This window comes from Euleptes europaea, chromosome 2 (genome assembly GCF_029931775.1).
Source record: "Euleptes europaea isolate rEulEur1 chromosome 2, rEulEur1.hap1, whole genome shotgun sequence".
Classification (NCBI taxonomy): Eukaryota; Metazoa; Chordata; class Lepidosauria; order Squamata; family Sphaerodactylidae; genus Euleptes; species Euleptes europaea.
Genome location: NC_079313.1, coordinates 89,429,558 through 89,450,339, shown reverse-complemented (window position 1 = coordinate 89,450,339; position 20,782 = coordinate 89,429,558). Strand labels below are relative to the sequence as shown.

At 45.0% G+C, this 20,782-nt stretch overlaps 1 protein-coding gene across 1 annotated transcript; it reads left to right on the top strand.

Moving 5' to 3' along the window:
* Window positions 1–17,440: 17,440 nt before the first annotated feature.
* LRRN2 (leucine rich repeat neuronal 2) lies at window positions 17,441–20,053 on the top strand. Its single transcript, XM_056844125.1, has one exon. The coding sequence runs from the start codon at window positions 17,478–17,480 to the stop codon at window positions 19,626–19,628; it is 2,151 nt and encodes a 716-aa protein (XP_056700103.1). The 5' UTR covers window positions 17,441–17,477; the 3' UTR covers window positions 19,629–20,053.
* The last annotated feature ends 729 nt before the right edge of the window (window positions 20,054–20,782 follow it).

Here is a 20,782-nt window from a genome sequence, read left to right as displayed (position 1 = left end):
TCTGAGCAAACTGGCAACCGGAATGCCAAACGAGCCAGTAGTTAAACAAAATACTTCATTTTGCTCAGCCAGTAAGCAATTAAGTAGACCTCTGTGTATTAGGTAAGCAAACAAGCAAGCAAAATGATGAGCACCAGACTATTTGATCTGTGTTGGACATTATACAGTACAAAAATAACTGCCGTGGACATTATACAGTAATGCCGTGGACATTATGCAGTACAAAAATAATCACAATCAATGATCTTAACGCACACACAGGGTTTTTGTGTGGGTGGGTGTGCAAGCTAATCCCTAATACATCAAAGGCCAGGCCTTTGAATCTCACTGTGAATTCCCCCCACCACCACCATCTGGGCTGGAGAAAAGGGAAGGCGGGAAGTGGCCAAGAGGGCTGTAGGCCTCTCCTCTGTCTTGTAAATCCAGGGATGGCTTGCTCTCTTCCTTTCTTCCTGTCTCTCTCTTACACTTGGATAAATCCGGGATGGGACTCTGTGCTGGTGTTTCTATGAAATGTTATATAAACACACAATCCATTCGCTGCATCCTCTGAGCTCCTGTAGTGTTCAAGCTTCAGTCAATTATTTTGCGAGACGAACAGGGAATGTACTACTAATGAGTTTAACCGCCCTGCTCTTGTGAACAGTCATGCTCCCCTGCTGTGGTTGGTGAGAACAAGGCCGAGAGTTAAGAGGCTCCAAAATGTGTGGGTTTATTTTTAATTGGCTTTTTTATTGTTCTGTATTGCTATTTTCTAGAGGGATGGATTTTCTTTTCAATACCAAACTAAGGGAGTCCACAGCTGATACGGCCTGGCCATATCAGTCCAAACTTTTTTGGACTGGGGGAGAGAATCCTTAAATCTGAGATTCGGCTATATATATATACTTAAGGTAATACAACTAGTCACAATACAAGCTGCTGCATGTTAACACATTTCCTTCAGGGTATGTGATGTTGAAAATAGGGCAACCAGATGCAAAGGAGAACACAATCTTTATGAGCTGAGTGATTTTGGCAGCTGCTACTTATGTAGAGATGATAACAACTGCATCTGTTGAAATTACCTCTGATATTAAAGGGACAGGAGATCTCTTCTATGTCAGGTGGATCAAGATGAAGAAGAGTTGGTTTTTATACCCCACTTTTCTCTACCATTAAGGAGCGGTTTACGATCGCCTTCCCTTCCCCTCCCCACAACAGACACCTTGTGAGGTAGGTGGGGCTGAGTTCTGAGAGAACTGTGACTAGGCCGAGGACACCCAGCAGGCTTCATGTGGGGGCGTGGGGAATCAAACCCAGTTCTGCAGATTAGAGTCCATCACTCTTAACAATGCCACACTACCTCTGAACAAAATACTTGCCCTGCTGTTGGGGGGGGAAACTGCTTTTGGCAGGGGGCATTTATTTTGGCAAAATGGCACAGGGGTAGTGTTGCCAACTCCAGCTTTGGAAATTCCTGGAAATTGGAGGGTTGATCATGGGGAGAGTGAAGTTTGGGGAGGGGAGGGAGTTCAGCAGGGTATAATGCCATCGAGTCCACTCTCCAAAGCAGTCATTTTCTCCAGTGGAACTGACCTCTGTAATCTGGAGATCAGGAAAAGTAGCTCCAGGAGAGGTCCAGGCCCCACCTGGGAGTTGTCATCCCTATTCAGGGGTAAAATGTTCACACATACACACACCCTTCACTCACTTCTACTAGGCTCCAGTTGGGAGACCCTTCTCCCCCAGCCCCTTTTAAGTAAAAATTAAAATATCAGGAAACCCTTTATACAGTTTTGCTCTTCTGTTTGTGGAGGCAGACGACAGGCACAAAGTATCACAGGAACATGCAGCGCTGTTTAACAAGCTGATCCTGCTGGGTCCTGAGGGCCTGCTTTATATTCCTGAGCAAGCACGGTGCCATAAGACACTTGGTTAAGAAGGTCATTTTTTGCAATCAATGGTAAACACTGTGCAGAGCTTGGTCCTTCGGTCAGATAGCAGGGACAACTTCTTTGTTCGTCTGCAATGTTTCTGTGTTTACCCGTGCTGCCACCTGCTATCTTCCTCCCAAATTAATATGTTTGTAACTACAAAATCTGACTTTTTATTTTTATTTTTTGTCTCCTTTTCACAAACAAGCTCCTTCAGTCCCACCTGCCCACAATTGCTCTGTAATTAAAGCTCTCCTTCTTTCAGTGAACCGTTTTATGATCATGGTACAAGCACACTCAGTCCACTGCGAAGAAGACAGATTGAATTTTAACAGCCTCTCAGTTGGGCGCATTTGGGCCTCCTGTGTGGCTGTACAGATCCCACAATATCGGGATGATTAAATAAAGAGATGCAGCCATCTCAGGGAAACTCTATTAAATCCTGTTTAGGAAGCATTAGGAAAACTTCCAGCTGATGCCTGGGGGCACTTTGGTGCCAAATGAGCTCCCAAAAGGAAAGGACCAGCTCCTTGCTCTAAAGCCTCTATTTAGCACTGTGATGCTGTCTTCCTAGCACCTGGGTCCTAAAAGCACTTACACACAAGTCAGTGTCATCGAATTAAATTGGACTGTCTTCCAAGTAAATGAATTTTTGCATCAGATGGAAGCCACTTATATGGAAGCATGGCTTAATTTCCATCTGTATTTTTTAACCAACTTTTTCACTGCATCGACCTTTCTTTTGATATAATTCTGATGGAGTAGCCCCCTTAGTAGGGTTGCCAACCTCCAGGTACTAGCTGGAGATCTCCTGCTATTACAACTGATCTCCAGCTGATAGAGATCAGTTCCCCTGGAGAAAATGGCCACTTTGGCAATTGGACTCTATGGCATTGAAGTCCCTCCCCTCCCCAAACCCCGCCCTCCTCAGGCTCCGCCCCAAAACCTCCCGCTGGTGATGAAGAGGGACCTGGCAACCCTACCCCTTGGTCTGTTGCAGCAAAACTAAATAGGAATCTAGTGAGGAACCACCACAGTTAGGGTTGCCAGGTCCCTCTTTACCACCGGCGGGAGGTTTTTGGGATGGAGCCTTAGGAGGGCAGGGTTTGGTGAGGGACTTCAATGCCATAGAGTCCAATGGCTGGAGATCAACTGTAATAGCAGGTGCTCTCCAGCTGGTACCTGGAGGTTGGCAACCCTACCAAGGGTTTGGGGAAGGACCTCGACAGGGTCCACCCGCCAAAGCAGCCATTTTCTCCAGGGGAACTGATCTTGGTCACCTGGAGATCACTTGTAATAGCAGGAGATCAGGTGGTTGGCAGAGGTTGGCAGCCCTACTGGTAGTCCTATTGGGAAAGACTTTCAACAGACCTCAGCTCCTGTTCAGCTAGATTTTATGACATCTTCTACCTACACAGAACCCTGTGTCATTTGGGCACTAGGCCCAACCCTTTTGAAAGTGTCACCCTTATGTTTGCACCTAAACCAGAACAGGCGTTCAGTGAACATTTGCCCCTCAGATTAAGGGTGCTGAACATTGGGAAAAATGACTGAGGCCTCTGAAATATTTGTTTGGATTCAATAGATACAGCCAGCAAGGATGGGAAATTTGGGGGAATGTATGCTTTAATCCACAGAGTAGTTTTAAAGTTCTGGTTGATTAAATAGTAGCATTGAAATGCTAATAGATGATCTCCAGTTAGTAGAGATCTCCAGCTAGTACCTGGAGGTTGGCAACCCTAACCACAGTGCATTTGACGAAATCCTCAAAAAGTTTACGCCTGAGCAAAATCTTGCTAGTTTTTAAGGTGCCACTTTAAGGTGAACTCCTGCTTACTTTCTTTGAATGCATTTCCGCATAGCAAGATGAGATTTGATGTAAATGTTAGTAAGTACATAGTAACTGTGCACAGGTTCATAAATGTGTATAGGTCCTGGAGAACACTGGTGGATCTCTGAGGCATGGGAAATACATAAGAACATAAGAAAAGCCATGCTGGATCAGACCAAGGCCCATCAAGTCCCGCAGTCTGTTCACACAGTGGCCAACTAGATGCCTCTAGGAAGCCCACAAACAATAATATCAGGTCTCACCATATTGAAGGGGGCACATTCAGATGAAATGTTGACCGTATGATCATGCTAGAAACATAGTTACTGTAGTTTGTCTAAAGTGAAGGTGGAAATTGGGTTTAAGTTCCATTATCATCAGTGACACTAATATTTTGAAAAATGCATTCACCTTCAGGGTTCAAATCTGTGTAGGTTGGTGCATATGTGCTCCTCATACCAGCAACATCACAGTATCTTGTGCATTCATAAGGATATTAGAGTGATGATCTTAGGTTAGTGAGATGACAGAGCTGCAAAATGCAAGAAAAATGAGAAACGGATTTGTGCCGTGACCTAATTGTACTGCAAGCCTCTGTACGTTTCACAGCATTCTGAGGCAAAACCTCTATTTAAAAGTGACCACTATTAAATGAGACAGTTGTATAAGCCACACTATTGCAATGCAACAACTACTGTATATATTTGTTTACTATTAGGGTTCCCAACCTCCTGGCAGTAGCTGGAGATCTCCTGCTAGTACAACTGCTCTCCAGCTGATAGAAAATGGCAGTTAGACTCTATGGCATTGAAGTCCTTCCCCTCCCTAAATCCCGCCCTCCTCAGGCTCCACCCCAAAAATCTCCAGGTATTTCTAAACCCGGAGCTGGCAATCCTATTTACTATGGCTATCAACTGAGGTTTTCCCCCAATAGTCCCTCTGTAGCAATGCACATTACTCAGAGGAGATGAGCACTTAAGAAGTGAGACCCTAAAAAACCGCTTCCAGAGTTGACGGAGTAGAAAATGGGCCTAAAAATACTCTAATATATAAATAAATAAATAAAACAAGATTAAGTTAGCTATGTTTAAAAGTGCACATTATCTGCCCTTTTTGAAAGGGCTTGTCTAGATGCAAGAGCCCCGTGACGCAGAGGTAAGCTGCAGTACTGCAGTCAAAAGCTCTGCTCACGACTTGAGTTTGATCCCGATGGGAGTCGGTTTCAGGTAGCTGGCTCAAGGTTGACTCAGCCTTCCATCCATCCGAGGTCGGTAAAACGAGTACCCAGCTTGCTGGGGGTAAAGGGAAGATGACTGGGGAAGGCAATGACAAACCACCCTGTAAACATAGTCTGCCTAGTAAACGTCGCGATGTGACGTCACCCCATGGATCAGGAATGACCCATTGCTTGCACATGGGATTACCTTTACCTTACCTGTCTAGATGCAATCAATTGGCTTGCCCATTATTTCCAAAGTTCCCCACCCCGTGGTAGTTATGCTCATCATGAAGATCCGGAGAAAGGTGAAATGTTTGAGGAGCTCTTGATGAAAAGGTGCTGTCTGAAACAATCTGAGACCACTTGAGGAAGGATGATGCCCTCTTTGCACTTGCTGCATCAAACCCATGCTGTGCTCAAAGCAGCAGGACTGCTGGACGTGGAGTGTGTGAAGCCCTTGAAAGGGGGGGCAGGATTCCAAGGCAAGCACTGCAAGAGTGGAGCAATGAAAGGAACTCGGTGGGGAGTAGTGGGCAGGGAAAAGTAGGTTGATGAGGCAGCACAAAAATCCAGGGTTTCTTGAAACAGCTTAAACCTTCAGGCCTGATGGCTTTATTTAACGTTTATATAGCACATTTGATAAAGCACACGCCAAACAGCCCATTCATCCTGACAATGAAGAAGAGTTGGTTTTTATGCCCAGCTTTTTTCTACCACAAGGAGTCTCAAAGCATCTTACAATCACCTTCCCATCCTCACAACAGGCACCATGTGAGGTAGATGGGTAGGGTTGCCAGGTCCCCCCTCGGCTTCAGCGGGAGGTTTTTGGGGCGGAGCTGAGGTGCGGATTGCTTGCATGCGGCTGCGCCAACACGATCACGTCACTTCCGGTTTACACTCAGAAGCGCTGCATCGCAACGGGCCTTTTACCACACGATCCCCGCTTCCAAGTCTGGCAATCCTATAGCTAGGGCCGAGAGAGTCCTGAAAGAACTGTGACTGGCCCAAGGTCACCCAGCAGGCTTCATGTGGAGGAGTGGGGAATCGAACCCAGGTATCCAGATTAGAGTCTGCCGCTCTTAACTACTATGCCATGCTGATCCTGTGATGTGAGTCCCAGTATGAAAGGCCGCCTATAAATGACATAAATGAATAAATATTATTATTATTTCCAGTTTACAGATGAGGAACTGAGGTGACCCAATCGGTCTGCAGTTGAACCGGCTGGGAGGCGCAGATCTGTTTAAAGGGCCCCTCGCGCAGAGAGCGCAGAGGCTCTTGACAGCCCCCCGCCAGCCTTCCCGGAAGTCCTGGCAAGGCTGGGGGGGTCTTTAGACCCCTCTGCGCTGCCTGCGCAGACGGGCTTGTTGGGAGGTGCAGATCTGTTTAAAGGGCCCCCGCGCGCCTTCAGGGAATCCCCCTGAAGGCGTGCGGGGGGGTGAATTTTCCCCCAAACTCCGGATCCTCCCCCCGAATTTCGGGGATCCGAAGCGGGGGAGTTCGGACTTCGGCACGGCCCAAATAAAAACGGGCCAAATTTTGCCGAATCTGAATTCTACCGATTTTTTTTCAACAGCCCTAATTAAAACCCCACACATGCATACACACAAAACTCACTGCTCCCAGCTCTATTCCGGGGTCCTTGCAGCTGCTTTTCACGAAAACAAAAACTCACAGGAAGAGTCCAAGATAGTTGTTATGGAACTCTTTGCAGCGCATCTAGTACTTCAGTGGTCCTCAGATGAGCAGAAAAAGTTGAAAGCGAAGCCAGACACCTGTCTTTCATCTGGCTGCCCAGTTCTCCCTTGCTTACTGCATTCCCATAAAAGCCAGGCTTCAGAGCTCCCATTTCTAGGCTGGCATATGGATAAAAGGTCAGAGAGTAGGTGAGGAGTGACAAGCAGAAAGGAAAGAGGGGGGAAACAGGGCATCTCCACTCTTTACCCAAGCTCTCTACTGCATCATTGCAACCAATTAGGATGTCACTTGGTAGCAATTATAGACCCTTAAGGTTCCTAGGCACACTGAATGCTAATGCTTTTGTTTAGTTACATTGCAAGTGCTTCAGCTCATGAATGTGAAAAAAGACATTGCACGCCCAGGATTTCAGAATTAGCATTGGGCAATATTATGGGGCTCCTACACCCACTCTAAGCTTTTCAAAGAGCAATCAAAATGGTTGTTTTTCATCAGACTTTTTCCTACGGGGATTGTATGCGGTAGGTTTTCCATGTAATTCTTTTATGGATATTATATAATAAGCTGATTTTGATTTTTTAAGGCTGTTGTATTTGCATTTTGTTTATTTTCTTGGGGGTTAAGCCATTATCAGAATCTTTATTTTTATGATTTTGGATTTTATGGTTGGGAAGTAAGCCAACCTGGTGCTGTTAAGGAGAGGCAAGATTATATTAAAACATTATATTCAATATAAGATTACATAAAGATAAAAATAAATAGCGAGATCTGGCATCAGCAGGTATGCCAAATGCCAGCTTCAGAGGTTTTTGCATTGTACTGTACATATGATTCTGCTGTGGATTAGTTCTGTCTTCCTCCTGGAATTTAGATTAAAATTGGTACTGGTTGTGTCAGACCATTTAAAAAAAAAAGTTCAACAGCAACAGCCATGTGATACTTTTCATTAGAACCTACTAAAGTACCACAATGTACTGAACAAATTTCCAAATTCCCCAAAAGTTTTAAAAAGTAAGAGTTTCAGTAAAACGAGCAAAAAGTGAGGAAGAAAGATGCAGAAATTTCAGGGGTCAATGAAAAAGCCCATCAGTTTACGGTTTACAGCTGTCTTAAGATGGAGCACAAAAGGCATTAGGAAGATTTAATTAGGTTAGACTGTGCAAGGTGCAAAACGGATTTTAGATTCTACCAAGGGATACCAGAAAGCAATGACGATTCTCCTTTTGAAAATGCAAATGCTGGTAGTAAATCTAAGCTCTCAGGCTGTCTTCTGAGGCTCTCTTTGTGAGTCATCTAGTCACACATGTAGTACAGATCACACTGTGCTCAAATAACAGGGGAACAACCCCTCCTTTGTGATGGCCCTCTTAGTGACAGGGATATGGTTCCCCCTCCATCGCCAGTTCTCTTGAAAGACCTGCCCTAAAGTCACTGCTTCTCTCTGTGGCTCTGAGCCTGTCAGAGGAAGACAGTCTAGTCCCCACTGAACTCTGTTCCGTTTGCTCCAGCTGTCCATTCAACTACACCCACATTACGTTATATCCCCAGAGAGAGGCTGTCTTTGGTAGCTGGATGTCAGACTGCTGTGATCAGACAGGCTCTGGGACAGCCATATTCTGTCATTGTAACCTACCTCACAGGATAGGTGTGAGGATTAAGAACCATGTTTCCCTGAGCTCTTTAGAGGAAGGATGGAATAAACATCTAACAGATAGAATGTATTTAAAAGTACCCCAGTGTACCACAATGGCTTTCCAGGATGATAAATCACATTCAGTTTTCAGGCTTTTCTAATCAGGGCATTTTAGAGTATGCGTGTATCAGGTTTTAGCTTTCTTTGAGTTGTGGGAGGAGTTTAACAATTTTGGTACCCACACTGGTAAGCTTCCTGCAAAGTGTAATGGACTAGCATGGGATTCGGTCTCACAGAAGTGGCTCCCGCATTGCTCGGTGTTAGGGAATTTCTGGGAAATGTGGCTATAAAACAGCCTGTATTCCTCCCTGTGAGGTTCGTGCTTGGGTGGAGTGAATGGCACTGTATCCAGATTCACCAGGACAGAGACATATAGTGCTTAAACACTTAATAACTATTTATTATACCATAAAGCAAAACACTTAATAACTATTTATTATTATACCATAAAGCAAACTAGAAAGAAACAGTCATAGTAAATAAAAACAAATAAATACATTAATGCAAAATATAATAAGGAATATATTCCATCTGCATACCAAGCATGAGCAAAGCACTTGTGACTTTGGCGTGCAGCTCTGAACAAAGGCAAGCAGTCAAGTTATTTGCCTTTTGCCATCCATAAAAGAGATGTCAATCGAAAACGTACAGCATCCAGGCATTCCGAGAGCAGGGGCAGGACACACGTCACATCAGAATTTGTAAAGCCTGTGTGTGCTTTATAACTAGGGTTGCCAACCTCCAGGTACTAGCTGGAGATCTGCTATTACAACTGATCTCCAGCCAATACAGACCAATTCACCTGGAGAAAATTGGCTGCTTTGGCAACTGGACTCTATGGCATTGAAGTCCCTTCCCAAACCCCGCTCTCCTCAGGCTCCGCCCCAAAAATCTCCAGGTATTTCCCAACCCAGAGCTGGCAACACTATCACTGGGTTGCAGCCCCTCCCCCAAGGAATGGTTTATGGGGTGCCAGCTGAACAATAGCACAGCACACGACCTGCTGACCCTTTGCTATACCTTGACGGCCCACCATGTGGCCACTCCCTGCTGCTTTCACTCTGCAGGTTTCAATATGCAGCTATCTCCACAATTTACCATGGCCTTATGCTGTGATTTTGTGTGGCGTGTTATGTGCATGCAAGATAGATCCTTGGTAGTAAATATAATTTGGAAAAGTGTGTATTCTTACAATGAACCTTCCTTAAATAGGCCTTGTTGACTTGGATCTTGCAACTCTAGCTTTTACTTGCCAGGTCCCTCTTCACCACCAGCGAGAGGTTTTGGGGCAGAGCCTGAGGAAGGCGGGGTTTGGAGAGGGGGGACTTCAATGCCATAGAGTCCAATTGCCAAAGTGGCCATTTTCTCCACGTGAACTGATCTCTATCAGCTGGAGGTCAGTTGTAATAGCAGGAGATTACCAGCTAGTACCTGGAGGTTGGCAACTCTATATTTCCAGTATACCATATTTAGGTAATGGGTTTCAAACTCTTTGCTTTCCACAGAGTTGCTCATTTTGGAGGGACAGGGTTTCCCCTGTGCTTTATCAGCTACACGATATGCAGAAATTCAGCAGGTACAGCAGCAGTGGGGAGAGCTTTATCTGTTGAATTTCTGTCTGACATGCATGCAGCAACATGAAGCAGAAATCCAGTTGAAAGGAGTTTGCCAGGGCAAGGACAAGCCTTGGGCCCTCAGCTAATTCCCTCCGCAGTTCCTCTATTAGGTAAAACTGCTAAATCCATAGGAAGAATTGACTAGTCCATGTGCTGTACGGTTGTTAACAATGAATGGCAGACAAGCAATCACTAGTAATGAGTGATAAGCACAAAATGATTAACTGGAAGTGACAGGCAACTATCATTCTGCACCCTTGATGGCTAGAAGGCAGTTCCCCCTCCCTCCCCTGCCTGGACTCCAATCTGGCTCCACCCTGTCTTTGCAACAAAACTATTAATAGAATAAAAGAGGATTCCAGATGCTCATCACCCCCAAATCACCACGCTGGGGTACAAAAGCGAGAGGAGCCATTTAACAGATTGGCAAAACAAAAGGCATTGTGGCTTAGACACGCAGCCCATTTCCAACAACGAGTGTTCACATCGTCAATGAGCAGGACCTGGCCACCCTGGAGGATTTCTTTCCCTGACAAATATTGTTTGATAGAAAGCAAAGGCAGCCTTTCGTCGCTCATTTAATGGTTAGACTCTTGTATCTCTTGTGCACCCAATTAAAGGAAGCACACAGCCCTTCTCCATCCATAGGATGATCCTCCTCTCTAGAAGAACGATTCCTGCAACGTTGTAAAGATTAACAAATTTATTGTGGCATAAGCTGCACGCATCTGACAAAGTGGACTCTGGCTTAGGAAAGCCTATGCCACAATAAATTTGTTAGCCTTTAAGATATCACAGAATTGTTTTGACTGTGGCAGACAGCTACCTCGCTGGATTCTGCCTTCAAATGAGATCTTCAATGGCTCTGCCATTTGCCTTGAGGGTCAACTATATATTTCAAGAATAATGCCTTGGGCACTTTTGTGTGTGTGAGCGTTTGTGTGCCTCATTTTACACTCCCTGCCCAAATGAAAAAGAAAACTGGCATTTTCAGATCCATTTGAATACCTCTTTCCCTGACAGCTACCCTTAATAATTTTATGTGTTGCAAGGGCAAGACCCAAACTCAGAAGCGACCTGTGATTTGCAAAGCAAAAACTACTAACGAAATCCTAAAGGTCATAAATGAAATGTAAAGTGAGCATGTGTCTCTTTCCTAGGGTTGCCAACTCCAGGTAAAGAAATTCCTGGAAATTTGGGGGTGGAGCCTGGAGTGGGCAAGGTTTGGGTAGGGGAGGGGGTCTTAGCAGAGTATAATGCCATCCAGTCCACCCTCCAAAGCATCCATTTTATCCAAGGGAACTGATCTCTGTAGTCTGGAGAAAATTTATAATTCTGGAAGATCCCGAGGTACCATCTGGAGGTTCAGATCAGATTCATTAACACGGCATATGCCAATAAAACAACAATACATAGATTTGAGATAAAAGCAATAAACACTTAGCTGTATCAAAAATAGAACCGTTCTTATCTTAATACGAAACATTAATTGTGACACTAAGGTTTGGAACTACTAACTATACTCAACCTTGCAAGGAAGACTTTGATCGCCATTGAACAGAATTTAGGTACCTGCTTTAACCTCTGAGAGTTCTCTTCCCATAATAGATTCTTAATTCTTTCTTCTTTGGATCTGATTGAAGTTTTACTAAGGAGGGGATCTGGAGGTTGGCAACTAGGGTTGCCAGGTCCCTCTTCGCCACCAGCAAGAGGTTTTTGGGGTGGAGCCCAAGGAAGGTGGGGTTTGGGGAGGGGAGGGATTTCAATGCCATAGAGTCCAATTGCCAAAATATTTTCTCCAGGTGAATTGATCTCTATCGGCTGATGATCAGTTGTAATAGCAGAAGATCTCCAGCTAGTGCCTGGAGGTTGGCAACCCTATTAGCAACCCTACAGTCTTCATCTTTCAGGCACTCCATAAAAATTGGATGCCACAGTCTTCTAAGGCCAATGTGGTTTATAGCCCCTCTGCTCACTCTAGAAAAGGAACCACTGTCTTGCGGTGGGGCTTGCACCAAAATCGATCCTTTGCATTTATGACTAAACATTAAAGGATGGGTGGTCTATACTGATTTTTATATCCTGCTGGTGGGCTTTCATCATTTTTTCTACTCTGTGCATGGCTTCCTCTGCCTTAAATCGATCAGGCTACTACAAAACAATATTTTCCTATAGCAAGGAAAACTAATAAGCATCCTTCAGTTTTGTTAAGATTGGAAAAACGACTTGGAAGCATTGGATCTGGTTTGACCCTAAACTATAGCTGGCAGCTCTACATTATACCCTGCTGAGGTCCCTCCCCTCCCCACACCTGGCCCTCCTTGGCTCCATCCCTAAATATCCAGGTTTTTGCCAACATGGAGTTGGCAACCCTGCTTGTAAAAGTGAAACCAATAGAGGCAAGAGATTGCAATAATGAGTGATATCAGAACAAAACGAAATATAATTTGTTTTGTCGAAGGGTTTCACAGTCAGAGTTCATTGGTTCTTGCAGGTTATCCGGGCTGTGTGACCGTGGTCTTGGTATTTTCTTTCCTGGCGTTTCGCCAGCAGCTGTGGCAGGCATCTTCAGAGGAGTAACACTGAAGAGAGACACTGTCCTTCAGTGTTACTCCTCTGAAGATGCCTGCCACAGCTGCTGGCGAAACGTCAGGAAAGAAAATACCAAGACCACGGTCACACAGCCCGGATAACCTACAAGAACCAATAATTTGTTTTGTTTTCATATTGATTACAATAATTACGAAACACCCCATTTTGATAATTATCTTATATTCTAATAGCAAAGTCGGCCAAACATTTGGATACTTAAATCTAGTGACAGGAGCTGTGAACAGGCAAGACAGCTCTTTCTACAAACCAGAAAAGGGCCCCAGGTTTGCAGAAAAACGTGAAATCTAAAAATGTTGGTGGATGCTAGAATCTTATGGGGGACCGGACGCAGTGGCAGCAGACCACTAAGAACATAAGAAAAGCCCTGCTGGATCAGACCAATGCCCATCAAGTCCAGTAGTCTGTTCACACAGTGGCCAACCAGATGCCTCTAGGAAGCCCAAAAACTAGACAACTGCAGCAGCATTATCCCGCCTGTGTTCCTCAGCACCTAAGATAACAGGCATGCTCCTCTGATCCTAGAGAGAATGGGTATGCATCATGACTAGTATCCATTTTGACTAGTAGCCATGGATAGCCCTCTCCTCCATGAACATGTCCACTCCCCTCTTAAAGCCTTCCAAGTTGGCAGCCATCACCACATCCTGGGGCAGGGGGTTCCACAGTTTAACTATGCTCTGGGCTTGGGGCACCTCCCAGACACCACCACTACAGCCGGGCTCTAAGGTGACTCATACCAGCCCAGCAATTGCGGGGGGGGGGGGGATAGAATTCCTCCCCGCAAGATTCATGCCCCCTTGTTATATTTAATAATGAAAAATGTAGAAGTCTAATAGAGTGTTATGTGCTGACAACCCGGCACCATTTCCAGTGTTATGTGCTGACAACCCGGCACCATTTCTAGTTTTTGTTTGACATTGTTCTGTTCTGGTTCAAATGGATCACTTTGTGAGTGAGAGAAAAAGTTTTGCTACTGTGCAAATGCATGTTCTTTTGCCCAAAAAAACAAAACAAAACATGAGGTTGGTAAATTCGAGTTGGATTGGAGAAAATCTGCCTATGAAGACACATTGAGTAGTCCTGTGATGACACAACTTCCTCTCTCGCAGCTCCCTCATGCTCCATGGCAGTTTTGCAACTCTAGCTTTTACTTGCCAGGTCCCTCTTCACCACCAGCGAGAGGTTTTGGGGGCGGAGCCTGAGGAGGGCGGGGTTTGGGGAGGGGAGGGACTTCAATGCCATAGAGTCCAATTGCCAAAGCGGCCATTTTCTCCAGGTGAACTGATCTCTATCGGCTGGAGATCAGTGGTAATAGCAGGAGATCTCCAGCTAGTAACTGGTGGTTGGCAACCCTAGCGCACACACGCCTTTGCACATCATCCTCAATAGAAGAGGCAAGTGCTGGGTATGCATATACGTTCTCTCTTCCATTTCTGCTGGGATACACTGAGTGAGGAAATCTCTTCATTAGCATCCAGTCCTTTTAATTTTGCATTACCGTCCTTAAGATTTTGTTATGATGACGGCTCAGTTCAGACATCATACCAAGCCATGGTTAAGGAACCTTTATTATGATATAATGTGATATCTGAATTGACAGAGCATATGAAAACACGATTTGAAGTAGTTTTGCAAAGGCTGGTTTTTGATAACTGTGGTTTGATGTGATATTAGAACTGGCAAACCTCTGGAGGCCATTGTGCCCAGAGACTGAACAGAACAAGATCATAGCAGGGATTTCTAGTACATTCCCAGCCCCCACTGCAAAGTGACTCCAGAGTATGGGGATGTTCACAATTGGTGAGCGCAATTTCTGTTAATTCCTCTTTCTAGTCCCCTGACTCTAAGGCTTAATCTGGGGGCAGGTGGCTATGGTGGGAAGTGGAAGGCAGCAAAAATCTTTTCCGTTAATTTGCTCCGCTTGCATTTCTTTGGGACCTAACCCAGTATTTGATTTCCTGCTGTTTTGCAAGTCTATGATCTGGTACTTAGATGCATGTTGTTACCTCTATTTTATTTATTTATTCACGCATCTAAAATATTTATATCTTACCTTTCCCCTCAAAGGGTTCTGCCCTCTCTGTTTACTTGTAATATGACATGTGGTGATTTTCCTCAGTTTTTGTGCAGCGTATACTGAGCTACCCTGGAAGGGTAAGCCGTTATTAGTTTGCATTTACAAGAGGACATAAAGTACAAAGATGTTTGCGCTGGTTTCTAACAAATGCTCCATAACACATTTTTATACACAATTCTGATATGTTTTATGGTTCTATTTCAGAGTGGCAATAATGATTTCTATTAATTTTGAATAATCTTTATGGATTGCTCCTATTTGAAACACTGGTATAGAAACTGACTGTGTATCAGCTATAGCCTGCTGTGACCCTGGTAATTCCTGTTCCGGGTGCTAGTCCCCAGTTCTTTCTATTGCACATCATCATGCCTAATGTTTTAATGCATTGTGTTATTTTTAATGTATGGCTTAGTTGCAGACTGGAGTGTAGTACAGAAATAGAAAAGAACAGAATGGAAAAGTAATTCCATCAGAGGAGCTGCTGCTACTCCAACAGAACAGCACCACAGGATCCAAGCCGATGTCCATTACAGAATGTACCAGAAGGCTAAAATCATTCCTCACTAATTTGCTAGTTTTACTCTGTTTCTACCCAATGTGTCCATTTATTCTCTTGCGTAGAGACAGACCTGTTCAGCCTGCAGCTTGTTAATGAACCACCGAAGAGCTGTTGGCATCAGCTGGCAGCATTTGGTTTATTTTGCTGTGAGGCATGCCCCACGACTCATTGGTACCCACCTGGCCAATGTCTGGTTGTTGTTGTTTTCATTTTCCCAGATAGCTGTTTTTTTTAAAAAAAAAATCATTTTGATTCATTTTATTGAGACCTACCAATAAATGAGGGGAGGTGGCATGGTACGCCCAATCTTGTCAGATCTCGGAAGCTAAGCCGGGTCAGTACTTGGAAGGGGGGACCACCAAGGAAGACTGCAGAGGAAGGCAATGGCAAACCATCTCTGCTTCTCATTGGCACTTTACACACACATACCAATAAATGAATACTTGGAACTTCTATCTACTGAGTACTAGATACCGTAGTTTTAGGAAATACTAATGCACAGTTGGTTTCCAGTGTAAGGTAGTGTTTATATACTGCTCACATAGTTTCACTGTGGTATAGTCTGAGAAAGTAGACCTGCTGCATTGAGTGTTCCAGGATTAGGTTAATCACTGCAGGGCCTGGTGCAGTTTCTCAAGTGGCCTCCTTCTATTAATCAAGCTGAGGATGGTGTCATGAGTATCTCAGGTAGAAGAGAGATACCAGAGGAATAGGAGCTGAGGAAACCAGCCAAAAATACACTGGCGTACTATGGATCTGTGTTGGTACTCAAGCTACACTAGTGATCTAAATACACAATCTGTCCTCCAGTCTGTGTGTAAGGAAAAATTGGCCATTGGTTTACCCTGTTTTCTTCATAGCATCATCTGAGATTTGGCCTATGGCCTATGCCATTTATGCTAACTGAATGCTAAAGGCCAAACTATTTGTTACATTGGGAATTAGGGTTGCCAACCTCCAGGTAGTAGCAGGAGACCTCCTGCTGTTACAACTGATCTCCAGCCGATAGAGTTCAGTTCACCTGGAGAAAATGGCCACTTTGACAATTGAACTCTATGGCACTGAAGTACCTCCCCTCCCCAAATATCACCCTCTTCAGGCTCCACCCCAAAAATCTTGCGCCGGTGGCAAATAGGAACTTGACAACCCTATTGGGAATCCATGACCAGATCTCTTGATGTGTACTCTGTCAAAAATGACCTGGTGAGGGGCGGAAGTATCCTGGTTTTGATTTGGGCCATGGGGCTGGATGTCATTATTTCTTCTGAACTATTTTTGGATAGAAACATTTGTCATCAAACTGGTATTAACCTCCATTGGGGTTGGTATTCTCTTGCTGATGCCCCCCACTGGACTGACATAAGAAACCGTGGGGGGCAGGAATAACGTTATGCTACATATTGACATCATGTCCCTGCAAAAACCCAGACATGATGTCAGCTAAAGTTCTAGAAACTCTGTGGTAATATCATAGAGTTTTTAGAGTGTCAGTTGATGCATTGACATCACATCCAGGTTTCTTGCCAGGACAAGTATTGTTGATGTCATTTCGGCTCCTTGCCCTGCCTCACCACCACAGCTCCTCAAGCCAAATCAGGATACATACAAACAGGCCTGTGCACACCCAGAAGCTATTTAAGGTTAAGGTGAATGCTGGGTGGTCTAATTTCAGATTACCACCCTAATATGTAGTTCATCACAGAACTTCCATGATTAGGGTTGCCATCTCTGGGTTGGGAAATACCTGGAGATTTTTGGGGTGAAGCCTGAGGAGGGCGGGGTTTGGGGAGGGGAGGGACTTCAATGCCATAGAGCCCAGGGGAACTGATCTATATTGGCTGGAGATCAGTTGTAAGAGCAGGAGATCTCCAGCTAGTACCTGGAGGTTGGTAACCCTATCCATGATGCTTTGCAAAAAAAAAATTACTTTAATGTGTTGCTACTTGTAAATTTCTTTTCTCACACAAAATACCTTGTTTTATCTATTTCAGGTGCAACTTTAAGAAGAAGCCTCAACAATGCAAGCAAAGGAAAAAACGAATCACTTCTGGAGGAGGAAAAAGAGAAGTTCTGATTAGACAGTCAGATGCCATTTGGCACATTATGACCTCTTCAGCCAGGGGAGCCTCCCACCCCTAGCACAGTATTCTCACTCAGGAACAACAACATCTGGGGGAACCATCCAGAAGTGGTAGAGCAGTAGCTGTTTGTTGTCTGCTCTAACTCCATTCCATTTTGTCTGTGTCGAGGCCCAAATGTGTCCTGTAAAAGCTTTCACCTTACACGGAAGTTGGACTTGCCCATTGAAAATGAGACACTTCCAACTGAACTTGCTTCTCATCTGTGTGGCAACTACCACTGCAATTCCTGTCGTGCCCTGGAAAGTCAAATGCCCACTGCAGTGTGTCTGCCAGATCAGGCCATGGTACACCCCCAGGTCTGTATACAGGGAGGCAGCCACCATTGACTGTAATGATTTGTTCATCTCCACAGTGCCTGAAAGCTTGCCAGAAGGGACACAGATCCTTCTCTTGCAAAGCAACAATATTGTCAAGGTTGAGCAGAGTGAGCTGGAGTATGTGAAAAACCTGACTGAGTTGGATCTGTCACAGAACAGCTTCTCTGACATTTTGGATTTTGGCCTGCAGAACATGCCCCAGTTGCTGAGCCTTCACCTGGAAGAAAACCAGCTGACTGAACTGCCTGATAATAGCTTCTTGGGCCTGGCCACTCTCCAGGAGCTTTATCTTAACCACAATCAAATACGCAGGATCTCTCCCAAAGCCTTTTCAGGCCTTGGAAACCTCCTTCGGCTCCACCTCAACTCCAACCACTTGAGGACAATCGACAGCCGCTGGTTTCAAGTACTGCCCAGTCTGGAGATCCTCATGATTGGAGGCAACAAAGTAGATGCCATTTTGGATATGAACTTCAGGGCCCTATCAAATCTGAGGAGTTTGGTTCTAGCAGGAATGAACCTGAGGGAGATTTCAGACTATGCACTAGAAGGCCTGAGAAGTCTAGAGAGTCTGTCTTTCTATGACAACAAGCTAGTCAATGTCCCTAAGAAGGCACTACAACAAGTCCCTGGTCTTAAATTCTTGGATCTGAACAAAAACCCTCTTCAGAGGGTTAAGCAGAGTGACTTCACAAATATGCTGCACCTCAAGGAATTGGGACTCAACAACATGGAGGAGCTGGTTTCTATCGACAAGTTTGCCTTGATCAACCTGCCTGAGCTGACCAAACTGGATGTGACCAACAACCCTAAACTGTCCTACATCCACCCCAGTGCTTTCCACCACCTCCCCCAAATGGAGACCCTCATGCTGAACAACAATGCCCTAAGTGCCTTGCATAAGCAGACACTGGAGTCCCTCCCCAATCTGCAGGAGATCAGCATCCATAGCAACCCCATCCGCTGCGACTGTGTCATCCGGTGGGTCAACAGTACTGAGAACCGCATACGTTTCATTGAGCCTCAGTCCACATTATGTGCAGAGCCTCCAGACCTAAAGAAAAAGCACATCCGAGATGTCCCTTTTAGGGAAATGACTGATAGGTGCTTGCCCCTCATCTCTGACAAAAGCTTTCCTTCCCATTTAGAAGTGGCAAATGGAGAGAGCATCTCTCTGCACTGCAGAGCTCTGGCAGAACCAGAGCCAGAGATATACTGGGTCACACCAGCAGGTCTTAAGCTGATGCCATACTCAGATGATGGGAAGTATAAAGTGTACCCTGAAGGGACAATGGAAATCCGCAAGGTCACAGCACAAGAGGCTGGGCTCTACACGTGTATGGCTCAAAACCTCATTGGTGCAGATACCAAAAGCATAAGTCTGATGGTCAACAGTTCTTTCCCCTTCAGTGAAGATGCTCTGGAACTGCTGGTGAAGGAAGTCCAGGCCTACCACATCCTGGTCGCCTGGAAACCTCAACTCAACACGGTTTCTTCTAACCTCACATGGTCCAGCTTCAGTCCCAGCTTAGATATGACCAACGTGGCCCGTATCCCAACAGGCACTCATATGTACAATATCACACGACTGCACCACAACACGGAATACTGGGCTTGTCTTCATGTCGCCTTCATAGACTTGCAGAGCAAGGTAGCTTGCGTCAATGCCAGGACTAAAGAGGCTCAATACCAATACCTCGAAAGCAGGCAGAGCCTCCTGATTGTGTTGTCCCTCTGCATGTTGTTGCTGTGTATTAGCCTTTTAGGCAACTATGGTTTGAGCTTTCTCAAACCACAGGCCGGAAGCCATGGGACCTGCATGTTGTGGAAAACAGGCACATCTTCAGTGCGTGTAGTCTATCCACCCTTCATCAAACATTGGGATCGAGGGAGAAAGAGCGAGAAGCTTCTAGCCGTGGAGGTACAAGCAACACTACTGGACTCTTGAAAGGTTTTGTTTTGGGTTTTTTCCAGGGAGGGTGGGCAAGAAGATCTGGTGGATTTTTTTAAATTACCAAATATAAATGAAAAAAAATATGGTCAGCCATGAAAACAATAAGCATGGAGGACGGAGGGGACAAAGGCCTGGTGAGCCCCGTACTACCCCTGCATCACCAGTGTTATCGAATGGATTGTCCTTCATGCCAAGACAATCTATTTTTATAAAGGAAACATGTCCAGAGAAGGTCGCATGAGCTGAAAGCACCAAGCTTGGCATCTGAACATCCCTCTACTCCTGACAGGCAGCCGGTGGATCCTCTGGCAGCCTGTTACCAATGTACTTGTTTGCCCAGCAAATTGCTGGTCCTTTGGAAATACAAAAAGGCCTTTCCCTTTGGGGCTTTCTTTGTGTGTGTGTGCGTGTGTGTGGGTGTGTATGTACTGCCATCGAGAATCCTGAACCAAATCCACCAAGCCTCTTCTCACGGCTACCTGATTTGCCTGCTGAGGAACACCTTGCAGAAAGTGATTTGGAAGGAAAGGCAGCCTTTTCAGGCTACAGAAGCCACGATGATCCTCAAAACAATGAATGCATCTTTGAATCCATTAGCAACGTCAAGGGGGGGAGAGTGGATTGGATCTCAACCCAAGAGCTTAATTTCAAGGCTATTTTGTAAACTTTTGTGAATAATGTTTAAAAAAAAGGGAGGGTAAGGAAATTTCTGCTTTTCTGTTTTGTTTGGTTTTTTTGTAAAAAGAAAAAAAAAGGAAAAAAAGCCTTTGTATACCAATCTACCATAGCTAGAAGGCTTCGTGCTAGGTCAGCATTGCTTCAGCTACCAGGGGCGGGGGAGGGGGGAGTTGGGGGAGGATATGGGGGGATAATCTTCAGTGCGAGAGAGGATTCAAAGAATAAAGATCTCTTTGTTATGAAGTGGCTGATCTCCATGCTACAGAACTCAAACATCCAGGAGGCTAAAACAAGGGAAGGAGGAAGAGAATAATATTCCATTTTCTAACTCTGTTATCACCTCTTTGTCTCTGATAAAGCCAATTAAAATTGCAAATGAAATATACCAGTGGACAGTGTGCATTTCCCCAGCCTCTTCCTTATTACAACACAATCAAAAAAGTAGTGACAGTTTTCAGGCACGGTATGGC